This window comes from Bacillus rossius, chromosome 1, assembly GCF_032445375.1.
Source record: "Bacillus rossius redtenbacheri isolate Brsri chromosome 1, Brsri_v3, whole genome shotgun sequence".
Taxonomy (NCBI): Eukaryota; Metazoa; Arthropoda; class Insecta; order Phasmatodea; family Bacillidae; genus Bacillus; species Bacillus rossius.
In genome coordinates, this window is record NC_086330.1 from 234,907,909 (window position 1) to 234,922,430 (window position 14,522).

Here is a 14,522-nt window from a genome sequence, read left to right on the forward strand (position 1 = left end):
AGAACCTTGCACTTAGAGTAGATACCGCACTACAAACACCAGCCAGCATCAAAATTATCATCCTGCCTCAATAAAACAGATACACTCATGACTAGACGGGCTCCATATTGTAATTCTATGTTGCACATTTACATTAGTAGTTTATTTTATTTAATAATTTTTTTATACATTTCTCAAATGGGTTTCACTTTGTATATTTTATAAATTAATAATGTATGTATTACTAACTGCAATAAATGGTTTTGTTTTATTGCAGTATTCAGGTTTCCAACAGACAGCAGAGAAATGTGCCATCTGTGGACATCTTATAATGGAAATGGTAAGTATTGCCAGTTTGTAAAAGATATCATTAATACTGTCAATATTGGGTTCGGGTAGAATAAGAAAAGGCGCTAGGAAGGTAAGGAACTCCGGGGGGGTGATAAGGGGGCAAGCCTCAGGTCACGACTTAGCGTGAGGACAGAAGCAGTCAACTGTAATTTAACATTGAAGGACTGCAGTAAGTGCAGTAATATTTTGTTAACAAGCTGAGAAAAAAAAATGTTTAGTTGTGAACATGTTCGTTTTAATTTTAAAAAATTCTCAAATGATGTTTACCCATGGAACTTAATGTTTGAGAGGAAACAGGAGTGCTCTCAGAAAACACACTAGCCTGATGCAATGTCTGCTATGCATCCTAATGGCATAGACCTTGCCAGGATGTTTTACTGAATACAGTGCAGCAGGTTTGTGGTGCTTTAACTTCCCAACTACGAGATAACCACTGTACAGTCAGACTATTTGTTGTGTGTACACAGATCCTGCAAGCAATGGGCAAGTCCTATCACCCCGGTTGTTTCCGTTGCTGCATCTGCAACGAGTGTCTGGACGGAGTTCCTTTCACGGTGGATGTGGACAACAAGATATACTGCGTTAATGACTACCACAGGTATTGGCAGACACTTGCACTGTATTTGTGTTCAAATCTTGCTGTGTTGGTAGACGGGATTTTATGGTATGGCTACTGCTGATGTGCTATTTAGGTGTGTTCCGCTCAAGAGCGCATGCCGAATTTCCTTTTAGTGGGGGGGGGGGGGGGGGGGGGTGGTTATAAAACCTGCTGTCCTCTATCAAATTCTTTTTTTGGGGGAGGGGGGGGGGGGGAATATCGCTCATTATTTTCTCCTGCGCACGCTCCTGGTTCCACAACTCGGATAAGTAATAAATTTTTTTCAGCCATTTTACTAATGTAGAAGATTAAGGAAAGTATATCAGTTTTATATATACTGTTACATGCGTGCTAGGAGGCAAGGCCTCGACGCGTGCCAGGTACCTGAGCGGGCCTCCCATCGAGTCTGGCTGCGGCCCCTCATGGGCGCTGACGTCACGCATGCCACGCGTGCCCTGCCGGATTGCATCCCCTCCGCTCCCCGCCCAGCCTTCTGCTTTGGACTATTGTCAGTGACATTTTAAGCGGCCTGGGATTTCTGCGGGTTTCCCGAGGCAGCCGCGCAGAGTGGCGCAAATAAACGCTGCCTTTATGGACTTTTCGGGTGTCGGGTCGGCCCGGGATGACGCGACACGTCACAGCCGTTCGGAAAGTTCCGCGAGTGAAGGGAAGTGTGACATCGGCGAAGAGGGCGTGAGGATCATGATAGTGCGACTGAGTAGCGCGAGGCTGTATGTTTGTGGACAGGCGCGAGATGAGGGGCGTACCACTGTTGAGCCTAGCTCTAGTGAGGAGTGTGAACTGTGAAACTTTACAGACATGGAGTGACTGGTGAATAAACATTTCTCATTGCAAGTGATTGGTGATCAGTCATTTCTAAGTACAATTATTTATTAGTAATGTAAATATTAGTAATTAATAAAACAGTAATACAACTTAATTGGGCTACTCCTTACGAACCCAAATTTCCCCACATTATTCGTAACAATATATTTACTGTTTTCTGTAAGAGGCTGTCCTGTGCAATGGTTGTAGGGATGTTGGAATAGCGGATATGATGTACACATACATGTATGCAAGGCAGAGATAACACTTACTATAAGAATTCTGAAGGATTGGCTGAAGAACTTGTGAAACAACTGGAGAAGGATAGAGTTATCTTTCACATGCTATGACAATGCTGCTGAGTTGGTTGTGCACAGGCACAGATGTAATGCTTGTTGACGTAAGAAAAAATCTCATGGCAGCGTTTGTGAACTGCAACAATCACACTTTAACTCTGTGGATCTACGTGCAGACAGGCGGGATACAATGATACATTTTTTGGATATTCTCTTATATCTCATATATTCTCTTTAAGAGTTCTAGAACATTTTCTGTCGTTGAACATAACGCTGGAAAAAAAAAAACTTAAAACTGCTCTGCCTGTCTTTGTTAAATCTGGCTGTAAAAATAGGTGAAGTGTAAAGACATAAGCATTGAACAAGTACTTTATGGACATGTTCCACATTCTCCCTCAGCAATACAGATGTGAAAATGAGTCCAAGGAATCGAGAAAGTAATACAGTGAAGTACTGTATTCACAACTTGAGTTACAATGCACTATTTCGGTAGAATTTTTAAACAAAATATTAATTCCGCAGTCTCGGCTTTCGAGTTGAAGCTGCATCATGTTTAACAGAAGTTTTGCTGCATTTGGCTTTCGGATTTATCAAGGTGTCAAATTTTCAAACAGACTGCAAGGTGCAATAAAAAATAGGCTCATTTTAGAAGGTAAGCAGAGACTACCATGATAATGACAGTGAAAACCTGAGAGCTAAGATTTTCGTTATGATACCAATTTGCTTTGACTATTTTCAAAAGAGGTTAGTAGATCTCAGGATAAACTTCCTTGATGGATTTGAAAGCCTTCCGACATTTTCATCAAGGAAGATAAGTGTTGAAGTTCTGAGTCACTGTAAATAATGGAACGTTGAATTTTGACGACATCAGAGACAAAATAAAAGAATGTAAGGAGGACTGGGTCAATATCTAAGCAAGTAATTTAAAGCAGACACTGCCATATTTACAGAAAACTAACGGAAGTTTCGCTCCTTTGTACAACGTGAAATTCCAAGTTTCAATACCTTCTCAACTTCAAAATACAATGTAAGAGTAAGGTGACCCTCTGGTCACAGTAAGTACCCACGAACAGTGAAAAACAAAGTCCAACCTAAAACAAATACTTAGCTATCAGCAAGTCTCTACATCTCCTTCGGCAAGCTAAAGTCCCAGGAGCCAAGAGCAGCGTGGGGGGAAGCCAGCAGCTTCGACCAGCCACCGGCGATGAAGATTATGAAAGGACAGGAACAGGCCCCACAGAGTAGGGGACAGATGCCCTCCAGGGATGCCACAAGGCACCCCTCACGATGGCCATTCCAGTCGCAAGAGACCAGGAGTGGCCAGGATACTCCCCCAGGCAGTGTCAGGTAACCAAGAAGCAGGGAGTGAGACCAGTCGTTTGCACGCAGGGTCCGCAGACGGCTCCAGCGGGCCACCGGACAGCGGCCTGGAAGACGAGCAGATCGCACTCGATGAACTAGAGAGAAGGTCACATGTAGAGATGGGAAAGAGATACTGCGACGGGTGTCAGCATGCCACACCATACATAACGTACTCTGAGCAAAGTATCACCATAAGAGACACACCAAGTACACAACCATAGAGTTAACAAAAAAAAATGGCACAGTTAAAACATTTGCTTGCCGGGGCTTCACAGTTCAATGAGACTAACTTACTTACGTAAACATGAAACAAGGGTTTTTCCACAAACATTGTAATCGGGTACATTGGATAACAATGCTGTGACATGGGTCAGCTACCGAAAAATGTATTTTGGCATTAACTTTAAGCTAAAGAAATCACTTTCTTACTCAGTACTAGCTCTCAAGCCACACAAGGTTTCCTAACTTGAAGTTAGAAGGGAGCCAGCCCCTATAATACTTGTCCAGTAGCTTTTGCTGAAATTTCGGTAAGTTTTTGTGCGTCTCCTCTTACACTTCCTGTATCACCCCATCTGTATTTTAGTGGTGCAGCATCCACGCATTCAGGAGTGGGCGGAGCAGAGGTCTCCCACAAAGATACCTCAATGGGACAAACCTTAGTGGACGAGTGCATGATGTTATTAACCATAGGACAAACAGGGGCAGCTTTAAGTCCCAACCTCTGTGTGTCCCTGACTGCAAAGCTCACAATGCCACTTTCAAGTTGTAGTTGCTTCTGTCCACTAGGTTAGCCAGTGAATGGTGAGGGAAAGTCTCTGCACCAATTTTACCCCCCCCCCCCCCCCCACCACCACAAGTTAAGATTCTTTATATCCCCAGACACAAAGTATGTCACACTATCACTAACTTAACACACAGGGCAGCCAAACACAGAAAATAACATATGCTACAAGATTTTACAAAACTGACTTCTAGTATCACATAGGATGGAAAACTGTAAATATAGAAAATTGATCCACTACGACCAAAATACATTTGTAGCCTGTCTCATAATGGGGCAGTGGTCCAAACACGTCTACATTTATTTTTTACCATGGAAATGATACTACTGAACCCTGATATACACCTACTGGTGGAGTGTTCGTAGGCTGCGCTCTTAGACAGGCCTGATAACTCTTAACTACATCCTCCTTAATATTAGGCCACCTAAGCAACTCCTGAACACAGAAGAAAGTCTTGTGTATTCTTAAATGACCACCAAAGTAAGAGTTATGAAAATAAGTTAGCACCATAGAACAAAGTATTTCAGGGACAAAGATTTGAAATCTTCTTTTTCCTGTCTGTCTTAACAATTGACCCTTTTTTTAAATAATATTTAGGGCTACCCTCTTGAATATCTTTCAAGATTTTCTGACATACTACATTCTCCAAATGTGATTTCAGATTCATAAGAACAGCAGGCATTGTTTCCAGAAAATCTAAATATGGCAAATTTTCGTCACCCTCCACACTCTTTTGATCATAACCCTCAGGTCTACGGACCAGACAAACTCCTCCACATCAAACATATGTGACAAGCTGTCTGCAACAGAATTATGCTTACCTTTAATAAGCTTAATTACAACGTGATTATTGGTGTGGATGACAAAAGGTTGGCACTCTAAAAAATCAGACTATTTTTCCATTGCTCAGACACAAGAAAGGCATACCTTTTCATATATTGTGTATTTTTTCTGCTACTGTTAACAAACAGCTGGTGTACGTAATGGGTAGAAGGATCTCGCTATATTATTGGCATAAGACAGCCCCCAATGTTACCGAACTTGCATCAACTTGCAAAACAAAATGCCGCTCAAAATTGGGCAGGTGCAGTACAGGAAATGACACAAGCTTCTGTTTCAACACATGTAAAGCAGATTCCTGATTTGAGTCCCAGACAAAAGCTATATCTTTTCTCTTGATGAAATTCAATGGTTCAGCCAGATTGGCATAACCAAAAAATGAATTTGGCATAAAACCAGTCATTCCTAAAAAAAGTCTCACTACTTTAAGAATTTTAGGAGTCAGGAAACTCATGACCAGCCTATCGACCTGAAGCTTGTTTTGGCCTACAATAAAACCCCAAACTCTTGGTACACGTTTGTACCCAAGTAACCATTTTAGGGTTAACAGTCAACCCTGTGTCCCGCAAAGCACCCAGGACTTTACACAAATCAATCAAATGCTCTTCCCCTGACCTGCTATGTAGTATTATGTCATTTATATACACTAAGATAAAATCAAATTTGTACTCCTTCATAATTTTATCAATTATATGAGACATGGTGATGGCCCAATCACTGCGTTGAAAGGCAAGTGAGTCCAGTTATATAATCCCCAAGGGTTCACATGAATGGTGGTGCAGCTCGCACTGATTCAAGTCAAGAACTGAATAAACTTTTGCCTGACCTAAATGCTGAAAAATAGAGTCCATGGTTGGGATCAAATTTTTATCTACATAAATCTTAGCTCGTCATAATTGACTCATAGACGATACTGACTCGGAGTTTCCTTGATGAGCAAAAAGGCAGGGCTGGAGTAAGCACTCGTGGAAGGCTAAACTATACCCTGCTTTTCAAGGTCATTCACAGTTGACCTCAATATTTGCAACCTAGGGGGCAGCATGAATAAGGACCGACAGACAGTCTCCAGGTCTCTCAACTATGAATAGGGAATTTTGTGCAATGACCTAAACTCAGTGTTATTGCATCTGCAAATCCCCTTATTAGATCATCAAACTGCTTTATCTCCTGTACATTTTCTGTACATTTTCAAGCAGTGCAATCCACTCCGCACATTCTTTAGGTCTAAAATAAAACGTACAGTGCGTATCCTCACTTCGCTTAAAAAGTTAAGACTGAACATAATATAATTAAGACAGTCTTCGATGACACGAAAATCTACTTTCCAGCTAAAATGGCTGATTCACTTTCGTACAAGGGCGTATCAATAAGTAATGCTGTGAGAGCCCTGATGCCCTGACCTCTAACACCGAGGTCAATGCTGACAGTTGCTGAGAGAGGACTAAATCTACAATTTTTTTAAATATGTGAGAATCACTAAAATTGCGAAAAAAATCTTGCTCATAAATTCCCTCCCTAAACTGTGTGTGTAGGTATTGTGCCGCATATTATGATTTTTCGGCACAATTTTAAATTTGAATTTTGAACTATCATCTTAACAGTAATATTATAGCTTAAATTTAAACTTGTTCCGCTCACTGTACCCTCTCACTTATCTTTGTTCTGCTGTTTCCTCGATTCGTTCCCAGCGCAGTATCTGATATTTTGCTGACCCTTTGCGAGGTCAGCATCCAGCCTCATTTTCTTCCTGCCTTGGAGCACACCTGGCTCCTGAAACTCTCCCTGTCCTCATGACCAGGAGTGCTTTTCTCTGTAGCTTCCCAGGGCAGCTCGATTCTCAGAGCTTGCCTGAGGTGAGCACTTACAGTCAGGCTCCCGAGTCAGTTTACCTAACACCCTGGCACGTCTCCAGGCTCAGTAGAGCTCATTTCCCACTGCCCCTGCAAATTTTCATTTCCCCCCCCCCCCCTTTTAGACTTTTCCTTGAAGGCGCTCCAGTGCAAAGACTGATGCTTAACCCCGGCGAACAACAGCCGTTCTCAAGGACTGGCCACTGTTCTTTGAACATATCACCCCTGACATCTAGTGGGAGAGTTGTCACTTACTTCCCCTGGGTGTTCGAGTTCTTGCTAAACACCACTGCACTCTAGTGACTCACAACAAAAATTTTCCTGTCTTTCTCTTCCGAGCCACCAGGGAGGTCCACCAGTCTCCTCCATAAGCCCCCTTGCTTTTGAAGTAATCTTGTTCGAGACGCGTGTGTCGACTTTATATCTGTTTCAGCCACTCCACAGTAGATCGCGCTGCGATCGGGTGCCAACAGCAGTGTCGAACTCTCAAAGCCTGTATTTCTCGATCCCTCCCTCGGACGTCTTCGGAACCTTTCAGTCCTGAAGCCAAAGTATACCCTCCTTCTTTCAAGGAGAAGCGCGGGATTTAATTAAGTTTCACAGGTGCCATACCAGGGACTTCTTGGCGCAACTTCCAACTGACTGCAATGTTCTCGGCCATTTCCTTCTTGAGAGGCCAGTGCTCAGCAAGATTCGCTTCCACTACTTATATTAAGATGTATTCAGTCACCTTGTCAAAAGATGTTTTCCCAAATCTCACTGTAACACAAAATTAACAGGTTGAAGCTGCGCGCGCACCATGTAACGACATTTTCACGGGAAGATGGCGGACCTACGTGTATGAACATAAACCCACATTAGCGGACATACCAAACGTATTGGTGTGACAAATGAAACTTTATGATAGTGAAATTACCATGGAATTTATTTTGGTAAACTAAAATAGTCATAGTAAAGAGTAAATTCCAAGGTTTAAAAAATTATTTTGGTATTACATTGTGACACTCTTTTTGAGTGTCCCTTCCCTCTTCTTTTTCTCCTTGTGTTTTTGTTTGTTGACGGATGATGCGCGCAGTTGGTGGACGCGTTCCTTTTCTGTTTGCAAATGCCGGTTTTGTTGTGGCTTCTGCCTGGTGGCGCCGCACGGCGGTGAGTTTGGTAATCCCTGAGGTGTAGTTTTTTTTACGCGCGCGGCTTTGGGTTGGCAACTGTGTGGTCAGCTGTGGGAGAAGTGGTTTCTCTGGCGACTGCTGGGAGAAGTGGTGAGTCTTGCCGCCCCGGCCGCTTTGGTGTGACGAGGTTGAGGTGTTTTGAGATGGGAGATGGAAAAGCGGTGTGTGAGAGGCAAGTCTTGCCATGGAAAATTTGAGGGAGCGCCGATTTAGTTTCAGCAAGCAATGGTTAAAATGGGTTGGCTGTTGAACTTTTGATGCAGAAAAGCGATCGAGGAGCGTCATCACGGAAATGTTTTGATGGAGTCCGATATATATATATTTTTAAATATACTGTAATACGGATCTACGTAATTACGTTTTGCTAACGTGTGTGTTGGTAAAGTACGAGAATAGGTCAAAGTTGTGGTGTCCCAGTTATTGGGTCTACGAACGTACATCCCGTGTATCCCGAGTATTGGTAACCAAGATTATGCTAGAGGCACGGAGAAGTCTAATGGGGCGTTTGAAGACAAGAAGGGACGTTCTAAAGTTGTCCGCAGTCTTCTGACAACGGGACTGTGGCGTGAGGAAGGCGAAATCTACTGAGGCATGCAAGATACTTCAGGCTTCGAGTTGGTGCTCTTAGTTTTTGTGCAAACAGCTGTAAATTGCAGGATGCAATTTTAAAGGCTGTTCGTCGTTGTAGAGGCTTCTAGAAAACTGTAAGTGTTGGACGTCCTTTTTTTTTTTGCTTTTTGTGTTGGGAATATTCTCGTAATTATTTAATATATTTTCTTGTAGACTTGTTTCCCTTAGGGTTTTCGATCGTCGCTTATTGGACGAGGTATTCGTTGTTTTTCCCATTTGGGGAATTTTCGACGGCGCGTCTGATATCTATTTAATGGTGTTATTTTCGCTTAGACTTTTTTTGTTATAAAATTTTGAGCCGTTCAGGGTACACCACAGTAAATCAATTTTCTTTTTACACACTTTGTAAATTGAATTTATAATTTATAATTCTGATAACGTCGCTGTTTAATGATGTCTTTTGTGTGGTAAATGAAGGTTTTGTGTTGTGAAATACAATCACTTTTATATATATGTTATATATTTTTTTTTTTAATGATAAATATTTTATCATATTTTTATATTTATTTGCTGGTTATCTGGTGAACTTTTATCAGTCCTGTGCGGCTGAGGATGGAATGTGAATATAATACGAGGATTTGCTAAATCCTGGCAATTGAGTACAAAATTATAAACTGTGGTGTAAATTTTATTTTTGCGCTAGAGATTTTTGAGGCACAAATGAATTTGTTTTGAGGTTTGGTCTACTAAACCATTATTCTTATTTATTACCATATCTTAGATATTATTCCTATTTGTCTTTTTGAAACTTAGTACTGTGTTGTATAAATAGTTATTTATTATAAATTTTTGATTATAAAATTACCACCTGAGATTAGTAAATCTTTTTATAATAACATTGTAATTTTGTGATGTATAATAATTCTGTGGGGATCAAGGGAATTGTTTTAGGGGTGCACCCTGGGGAGGGACAAGAAAGAGGTTTCTTTATGAGTGAAGTCACTGATGGGTATGGTCTTGTTTTTTGAAGCTAATGCATGTGAATGCAGGGGAGCCGCCTGGACCCTCTGAGTTTAATGCCCTTGGCTCCATTTTTGGCTGTTAATGCTTTTTTATATGTGCATATTGTTGGTTTTTCTCTTTTTTAATATTTTTTTATTTAATTGTTTTTGTATTGTTATTTGTTTATGAAGTGGAAGTTGTTGACGTTGATTTTAATTTGGCCAATTACAACTAGCATCACACTCTATTCCTTTTTTTCTTACGCCACCCCCCTTTACCTTTTAATTCTTGATAAGCTCTGGGGGTGTCTCAACATCAAACATAATACACATTTTCCTCATGACCTTCTGTCAGAGCAGTGGTTATACTACGTGGTCAATATGCTGAAGGGCCGTGGTTCAAAACTCGGTGGTAGTTATGTTTTAAATCTTTTTTTGAAGTTATACTTCTTTAGGCGCGTTATGGAAAAATGATGAGAGTGAAATTTTAAGATGCGCACGCATCACTGTAACACAAAATTAACATGTTGAAGCTGCCCGCTAAACCGCTCATTAAGTCTCAAAAAAAAGCTACTAACAAAATAGAAATAGAACATCTATTAGTCGCGCATGTTGGCACGCTCGTCGCCTCTGATCACTGTTTTCAAATGTATAATATTTATCCACATGTTTCTAGTTTCTACATTCACAACACGTGTTTTAGTTTCATACATGTGCAAATTATATATGTGCTAATAAATTATATTCAGTAGTTATTTAAATTGAATATTTTGATTAATATTATTTACTATTCGTAAATATTAGTAAAAAAAAATGGTGCTAATATACTTTTTCAAGTGCTCCAATATAATTGAGGTTAACTATCAGTATGTATTATTAATTGATATAAATTAAAATATTATTATTTAATATAATTAATACTAAATATTATTAAATTATTAATGTTAAATATTTATTATTAATTATTTAATATTTACAAAATAAAGAAATAAATTTAATGAAAAACATAATCAAAAATTTGTGATAAAAATTAAAATTGAACATCAAAATAAAATATATTTATTATGAAATTGAATAAATAATAAATATTTATAAAAATAAATAAACAAATTTAATGAAAACTTTTTGAAAAAAATGAAAAGTGACTATTTAATTAAGAAAATAATAAATATTTAAAAAATTGAATAAACTTAAATTAAATTTTTGAATTTATTTTTAATTTTTTTTATTTTCTTTTAAAATATTAAATAATCAATAATAAATATTTAATATTAAGAATCTTATAATTTTTAGTACAAATTATGTCATATATATTTATTATTCTCTAAATTTTATTTATTTAATTTTTCAAATTTAAACTGAACTTTATTGACTGTGTCGACTATCTTTTTCCAGCCCTTTTATTATTTTATTGTAATTAATTATTTTCATGCAATTAAAAACTATTTTTTATATGATGCCAAAGAAGTATAACTTCTCACGCGCCGTACATAAGTACACACACACTTTTTTTTTTTTTTTTTTTTTTAATTATAAATTATGAGTGCTTCCGCGTCAACCGCGCTAGTTTTGCTCCGTGTTTGGTGGGCACCTCAACGAAACACCTTCTGATTTCAAGGAGCAACACCCTGTTTTAATGAGTTGTCGATACCCATTCTCTTTCCCGATAATTCCTTTTTCTTTTGCGGGCATTTGTGCCTATTTAATGGCTGGCTGAGAAGCAGGTCTAATTCGTTTGGACTTGAGAAGACAGGGCCCAAGAACTGAAGCTGAGATTGCAGCCAAATGGTCTTCCTGGGCCTCGGTATCCTAAGGCTACTAAGACACCGCCCTGTAGCTCGACACCATAAGAATTAATCGCTCCCGACCCACATGCTACGGATATTCTACTTCCAAATTCTCCGTGACGCCTCAGAACCCCTTTCTGTTCTGTTGACACACACAGTGGGCAACTTCTAGAAAATTTTAGTATGCCAGTAAGTCGACCAAGTATGTGAAATATAAATTAGTATAATTTATTGTCCAATGACAAACCCTGAAGTTTCCCAACGGACTTAAATTGCAAAACATGTTAATAAATATAATTCTGGCATTGTCAATAACATATTGTATTAAGTTTTATTTTTAATTATAGCTTAATGCATTTGTTTAATCATTTTTGGGCCGGTCCTAATATAAAGTTAACTTATTGTGATTATTATAATTCAGTTAACGATATAATTTAATTATTCAGTTATTATAATGATGTTTGTTTTCTTTTGTAGCAATTCACAATGGTGTATCGTGTTTTCTTTTACTTAGTTAAAATAGTCAAAGTTTTTAAATCTCACAAGAAAAGACCTATGAAGAAAAATAAATTGAAGCACACCTATATACGAAACTGCATTTTTATTTATTAATTTATAGTTACAGATCCAGTCTCCACAGTGTTTTCAGGGAGGCATTACCTTTTCTTTGTTTGGCCTTTAGTGCCACCTCTGAGGTTCAATGTTTTATTAGCCTGTTTTGTTCCAAATCCCAGCTACTTCCAAGGTAAATTATTATTTTCTTAATACTGTCACCACTCACCACCTCCGGCTAGCTCAAATTAGGTGATGAGTGGAACGTACAGGTTGTAGGTCACGAAGAAAGAAGAACTTTATACACAAAGTTCGATGTATTACCTGTTTTATTTATTTATGTAAAAATCACACTATATTCCGTACAACCGAAAACATGAAAAAAAAACTAACTGTACATTAAGAAAAGATCAAACACGGAGCCATCGCCCGGCCACTGCCTGCTCGGCCCACCGCCCGAACAACGACCGCTTGGTCCGGTGCTCAGACAATGACTGATATTACAGCCTTCCTTTCCTTTGTCCGGGCAGTGTCCTGGGCTCGCTGACGTAATTTTCAGCCAATCACGGCGCATGGCAACAGAGGCTTCCACGAAATACTTACTTCTGTTCCCATGACGCAGCGATTTTATATCTTTCTCACACTCCCGTGACCGTGACTCACACGCCTAGCGTGTGAAACAAAGCCTCAGTCGTGGAAAAAAATGAAGGAAAATCACGTCAGCATGCCTTCCCACTCAAAGAAGCCAGCAAAAAATTATGAGAAAAAAAAACTTATGAATTTTAAAAATAAAAACATTAAACCCGAAGAATTACGTTTAAAATAACTTTGAAAGGAAAAAAAACTTTACATCTAACCTGAAATTTGACAAAAACATTTATAACAAATTATTCTTACTGGATTGAATGAGGAAGTCTGTAATCTCGGTTGTTACAATACACACACACATGCACACACGCACACACACGCACACACACGCACACACACACACACACACATACACATACATATATATACACATATGTGTGTGTGTGTGTATATATATATATATATATATATATATATATATATATATATATATATATATATAATAGACTCTAAAGGCCATAACAGTATTCAAAGCGATTATCACAAAAAAAAAAAAAATACTTTTTTTCAAAATTAATAAGAGTTGCAAACGGGGTCGGGAAAAGGTAGAAATTATCAAAATAGCAAAAATACTTTTCTCCAAAAAAGGGAAATACAATTTATGTATACTGGTCACAAAACTCCGCATTATCGTGGCTGCATTGTAACAAAATAATATTTTCCTTGAAATAATAGAGTGTATATGAGGCATATACTTAAGGCATATTACATAAATACACTTTAGGGATCGTCCATGAATCACGTGTGGCTCAAAAAGGGGGGGGGGGGGGGGGGGGGGGGTTTCGGAAAAAATCACGAGAGAGATATCACGTGTATTTATTTTTTCGCGCGATTTCTACTAAACCGAAAGCGACGCGTGACCTTGACTCGCCGTAGCCGGCAACAATATCCCCACCCGCCGCAACATGAACCACCTGGCTCGGCTTGCCAGTCGCCAGTATAACTGTGATTTTGGCGCCGAATACATGCATAAATCACATATAAGCATTTCCTTTATTATTTTTATACCAGTGAGAATAAACCTGCAACCTTAATGTGTGTCTGGACATTTTTATCACTGTGCCTAATTTTCCAGAATTAAATTAGATTATACCTATATTTAAAGATAATATTCTGAAATTTTTAAAAAATATTTTGTACCAAAAAATACACGTGATTTATTGGGGGGGGGGGGGGGGGTAAGTCTGAAACCTCACCACAAATCACTACGGGGGAGGGGGGGTTAAAAATTTGCTATAAAAACATCACGTGATTAATGGATGACCCACTGACAGCTAACAGACACTAAGTGTTATATAAAAAAATATTTTTTGCAAACTCATTACAAATGATTCACAAGAAAATATTAAAAAACAGAAGTTACTCAAACTGCAATCCAAATTATTGAAAGGTATAAAAAGCATACATAAATATACGTAATATATGTTTATATGAATTTAGATGTTCCAAAAAATAATTTTATTGGTACGCATCATTCAACAAAGTTTATCAGGCCTGTTGAATACAACACTACCGAGTCTATTTCCTCTTCCCTTGAGCACACGCTGTATTTGAACAAAGTTGTATTTAGACGCAAAGTAAACCGTAATGAGAGTCCTCGATGCCATGTAATTCACCAACTTCAAGCTTAACGTATTTTTCACCAAATGTTATAGCAGCACAGGTGGGTGCTAATCCCTATTTGACTCCACTGGAGTAATGGGTGTGGCAAGCCACCAAAATGTTCATTATCAAAAAAATACGTATAAATTTACTCTAGCAAAAGTGTTACTTACACTCAGAGATAAAACAGTTACATACGCCCTTACTAACATTTACGTAACATAAGAAATGTTGGGCGTGTTCACTTAACACAAGCCTATGTGCGGGAATGCAAACTGTTAGGTTTCAACTTCAAACCACCAGACTT

At 38.7% G+C, this 14,522-nt stretch overlaps 1 protein-coding gene across 6 annotated transcripts in view; it reads left to right on the forward strand.

The window, feature by feature from the left end:
• The window catches only part of LOC134527374 (LIM domain-containing protein jub-like), a 236,814-nt gene that overhangs the window by 154,360 nt on the left and 67,932 nt on the right, over positions 1 to 14,522 (forward strand). For all 6 annotated transcript variants that reach the window (XM_063360004.1, XM_063360002.1, XM_063360003.1 and 3 more), the window contains 2 exons: positions 257 to 319; positions 798 to 928. In XM_063360004.1, the coding sequence (XP_063216074.1) occupies positions 257 to 319; positions 798 to 928 (194 nt within the window). The remainder of the gene's footprint in view (positions 1 to 256; positions 320 to 797; positions 929 to 14,522) is intronic.